This window comes from Loa loa (assembly GCF_000183805.2).
Source record: "Loa loa unplaced genomic scaffold supercont3.337, whole genome shotgun sequence".
NCBI classification, from domain to species: Eukaryota; Metazoa; Nematoda; class Chromadorea; order Rhabditida; family Onchocercidae; genus Loa; species Loa loa.
Genome location: NW_018108517.1, coordinates 45728 through 50460, shown reverse-complemented (window position 1 = coordinate 50460; position 4733 = coordinate 45728). Strand labels below are relative to the sequence as shown.

General features: G+C 25.9%; 1 protein-coding gene across 1 annotated transcript in view; it reads left to right on the top strand.

Annotated features, from left to right (window-relative positions):
* The window catches only part of LOAG_18505 (hypothetical protein), a gene marked incomplete at its 5' end in the record, with an annotated part of 5040 nt that extends 1516 nt beyond the window's left edge, over window positions 1-3524 (top strand). The window contains 5 exons of the mRNA XM_020451165.1: window positions 149-283; window positions 1337-1454; window positions 1663-1888; window positions 2822-2973; window positions 3310-3524. Of these exons, the coding sequence (XP_020305076.1) occupies window positions 149-283; window positions 1337-1454; window positions 1663-1888; window positions 2822-2973; window positions 3310-3522 (844 nt within the window). The 3' untranslated portion in view covers window positions 3523-3524. The remainder of the gene's footprint in view (window positions 1-148; window positions 284-1336; window positions 1455-1662; window positions 1889-2821; window positions 2974-3309) is intronic.
* Between the last annotated feature and the right edge of the window lie 1209 nt (window positions 3525-4733).

The window sequence follows — 4733 nt, the reverse complement described above, 5'->3', positions numbered from 1 at the left end:
GAAAATAGCAAATTTCTTGCAGGCGTAAAATTGAAATTCATAAACAATTATTATTATTTAAATGAAAATAGCAAATTTCTTGCAGGCGTAAAATTGAAATTCATAAACAATTATTATTATTTAAATGAAAATAGCAAATTTCTTGCAGGCGTAAAATTGAAGTTCATAAAAAATTGAAATTTTTAAATGTTCGATATACAGCATTTTTTATATCATTGATGTATTTGGTCACAAAAACATTATATCTTGCAAATGCAATTCTACAACTTTCCATACTTAACAAGTAAGATAATTTTTGTTTTTCCTTTTTTTTTTTTCATTTCCAATGCCAAAGAAAGCCTTTTTTTTTTCTTAATTAATTATATTAGCCTTTCTTAATCATGCTAGCCTAGCATAATTTTTAATTTCGTCTTGCATTACTTTCTTATTAGCCTAATTATGCTCTTAAAAGTATTTTATGGAACATGACATCAGAGTTGCAAAATTTTCACTTCAAATGGTGTAGTGTGATAATTAAGAATACAAATTACTAATTACCAAACAACTAATTAACGCATAAAGCTAATTTCAAAAATGTCACATATGCTCAATTTCGAAGATATCAATCTGGAGAATAAAAGAATGGAAGAATCCTACCATATGTGTTATATCTGATTATTCTACTATATTCAAAGATTGGCCTTATAATTACAAGGATTAGCGCATATATTAATAAAGCGCTCTTTGTTAGCGCACATTAGTATTGGACCCTTGGGGACATTGTTAAACAATAAGTCACATATTGCAATTCGATGCAATGATAACATCCTACTCATACAGAAAAGACTTTGGATGATTTTTAATCTTAATCATAATTCAACATGATATATGCAAATTAGTGCATCATTACACATTCACTTATGATTCTTTATATTTTCCTTTATCATGGTAATTCTTTGCATTTTATTCGTTACAAGCATAATTTGTTATTCATCTTGCATTACTTCCTTGTTAGCCTAGTACATTTTGATATTTGTCTAGCATTACTTTCTTATTAACCTAGTACACTTTAATATTCATCTTGCATTACTTCCTTGTTAGCCTAGTACATTTTGATATTTGTCTAGCATTACTTTCTTGTTGCTTAGCATAATTTATTATTTGTCTTGTATCATTTTCTCATTATTCTAACATAGTTTGTTAGTCATCTTGGATTCAAGAAATAAGATTTTGCTTAATTCAATAATGTGAGTGACATTTATTTTTGATTCATAAATTTGAATCGTAAATCGAATCATAAATTTGGGCTAAATTTTTTTCCGGCTGATCAATTTTTGTGATATTTATTAAATTTTAGATTTCTACGAACAGGTGAAAATAGTTGGTACGGTTTTGATGTAATTAAAGACATCATAAATGGTACGGAATGGACAACATCCGGTTATTTCCCCCGTGTTTCAGTATGTGATTTTACGGTTAGCGGATATCCATCTATCGATCTATTCTATCACTATAGATAAATTGATAAAATTGATAACATATCTTTCAAAATTTGTTATTTCTCCTTCTGATTAATTCGATTTTGTCAGAAAAGAGACGAAAGTAGATAGAACATTTTCAAAAATTGGCAAGAAAAGAAAAAAGCCCATTTCATGATTTTGGTGAAATTTTGAATATTTTTAGGTTCGACAAGTTGGTAACATTCAGCGTTATTCTGTTCAATGTGTTTTAGTAATTAATATGTTCAATGAAAAAATTTTTGTATTTCTTTGGTTTTGGTATCTATTTCTTGTCCTTTGCACTATTTTATCATTAATTTATTGGTTCATCATCCTAACCTGTCCATGTTTTGGCCGTTGGTTCATTTCACAAAGTTTGGAATTATCCGAAATGAAATTTGATCCTGATAGTAAGTTTTTATTTCTTCTTTGTTCCTGATCGTAATTGATTGTTAGTTTGATCGTGGTAATAAGTGATTGTTACTTTGATCGTGGTAATAAGTGATGCTACTTTGATCGTGGTAGTAAGTGATTGTTACTTTGATCGTGATAGTAAGTGAGTATTGCTACTTTGATCGTGATAGTAAGTGAGTGATTGCTACTTTGATCGTGATAGTAAGTGATTGTTACTTTGATCGTGATAGTAAGTGATTGTTACTTTGATCGTGATAGTAACTGATTTGCTACTTTGATCATGATAGTAAGCAATTGCTACTTTGATCGTGATAGTAACTGATTTGCTACTTTAATCATGATAATAAGTGATTGTTACTTTGGTCATGATAATGAGAATGCTTTGTTATTTTGATGCTAATAGTGAATGCTTTGCTACTTTTAAGTATCATTGAGCTATTACTTTTTCTTCATCTTCCCAAATTTTAATATTATTTGATAGTTTGATATTCAAAATTTTAAATTTAAAAATATTATTAATTTATTGTCGCTTTTTTGAAAGTGAACAAAAAAAAATGACTAAAGTAATCTTTTCATAAAATCAAACATTTATGTATATATATATATATAAACGAAGAAAAATTTCTCGAAATTTCCCTAATGAAAATAATCGGAAACACACTAATGTAATTAATTAAATTCATTTAATTTTATGAAAAGAAAAAAATCAAATAAATAATTATTCCATGAAATTATACAGTAATTAAATTTTATCATTACTCAGATTATTTCCATTAAAATGTTTATTTTGATATGGAAAATTTACAAGTACGATATTTATACGATCCAATGCAATACATCACTACTAATGAGTAAATGAATAATTGAATAAATAAATATTGTAAATTTTTTTCATTTTTTTTCTTAAAAAAAAAAAACTTAAATTTTAGCTAAAGCAAAAGAAGTGGATCGATTTGTGGGAAGTTATTTACGATGTGATGGTTTGTTTGTTTTACGAATGGTTGAAATTCATGCTGGTGTATTATTCGGCACCGATTTGATACTTTCACTTTGGAATGCTTTTTATGAAATTGAAGAAAAGGTAAAATTTTCTTCTTCATCCAACATTTTTCATTCCTCTAATTATCTATTTTTTTTTTTTCTTTTTTTTACAAGCGAAATTCTCGAAAAAATAGTCTTTACTCTGGAAATTCCTATGAAGAAAAAAAGAAAAAAAAAATAAAAAAATAAAAAAGTAAGTAATTAAGAAAGATACGTACGATAACTGTACATTTTGCGCATATCAAGCCCGATTACTCTAAAGGTTGAGCTCATTCTTCATCGATATTATTATATCATATTATCAGTGATCTTTTCTTATCACTTGTTGTCTTATCACTCCTTTATTTTTTTTTTTAAACTAATTACTATCATTTAGCTTTCTGAAAGCCGTGGATCAATGGATGATGATAAAGAGAATGCTAGTAATTTATGCCGAGCTGATTCCTTACCGAATGATGTAATTGTGAAAGAGAAATTTATCCGTTTACGGAAACCAATTAAAGAATTAAAAATTAATGCTGAATCGAATACAGTATTACTACCATTGATACCGGAAAATCCACAAAACGAAAAAGCTGAAGATGTTTAAACTGATATTACAATTGTAAAATATTTATATTATATATATATATATATATACATATCAATGATCTCTTCTTATCACTTATTGTTTTATCATTATGAAATCGGGTAAGTTTTATGATTTGAATTGAATTCAAAGTAATCATATACAAAATTAGCTACAAATTAACTTTTTTTTTTATTAAGCATTTGATCTTTGATCTGAATAAATTAGGACGAAAAGAAATGTTTACTGATTTTTTCCAATGAATGTTATTATTAATAATCGTACAAATTTCAACAAAATTATTTTCAAATTATTATTATTTTGATTATAATTAAAGTCTCAAAAATTTGTATAAATTTCAAAAATTTTGCATGAAAGACAAAATGAAATTTTGTTAAAATTTCTCAATAAAATGGTAAATTAAATCTTGTTTTAATTTAATTTTAATTGAATGATTACTTCCATTGACAGTTTTACTCTCCTATTTTTTTTTTATATCACGGGAAATTTCAAAAAGAAAAATTCACTCCTAGACTATATTCAAATGATCAAACTTTAGATGATTAATAAGCCTTTCATCATTTTATTATTCCTTTAAATATTAGCCAATATCACAATCATAATTTTTATCATAAATTATAAATTTTAATTTATGAATTTAGCATTATTTTTCAAATGTTGCTATCATCGGAGTTTTTTTTTTCCACCGATATTAGTTTGTTATGATATTAAAGTTGTTTAGATTATTCTGAGCTTTTCATTTATAATTACCGCCTTAATTAGTGATATCTTTTTGATTTTTGTGCCTTTTTCATGCCTGTTAATGTTTGATTTTATTAATTTGACCTGTTTACTTTTGCTGCTTCAATAGAATTTTATTTGCAACAAATAAAAAATAATTTTTTCTTTTCATTTTGAATAGACTATGTGACAGGGAAATGTTAAAATGTTCCATTGAGAAAGGATTTTGCTAAATTTGTGAAATTTCAAATTTTATTTTTCGTTAATTAAGCCGTCAAAAATCCTTCCAACCTAATTATGATGTCGTCAGGTTTCATAATTAATTAGTGAAATGAGATGAAAAATCTTCGAAGTTATGCCTTTTATGTATTAACTTTTGATATTGCTTTTTTGGCGTTTCCAATTTTATAATGTATATCATTTTTTTTTCTTTTTTTTTTTACCTAATCACAAATAAATCGATCAAATATTACTACATGAAAGACAGCAAA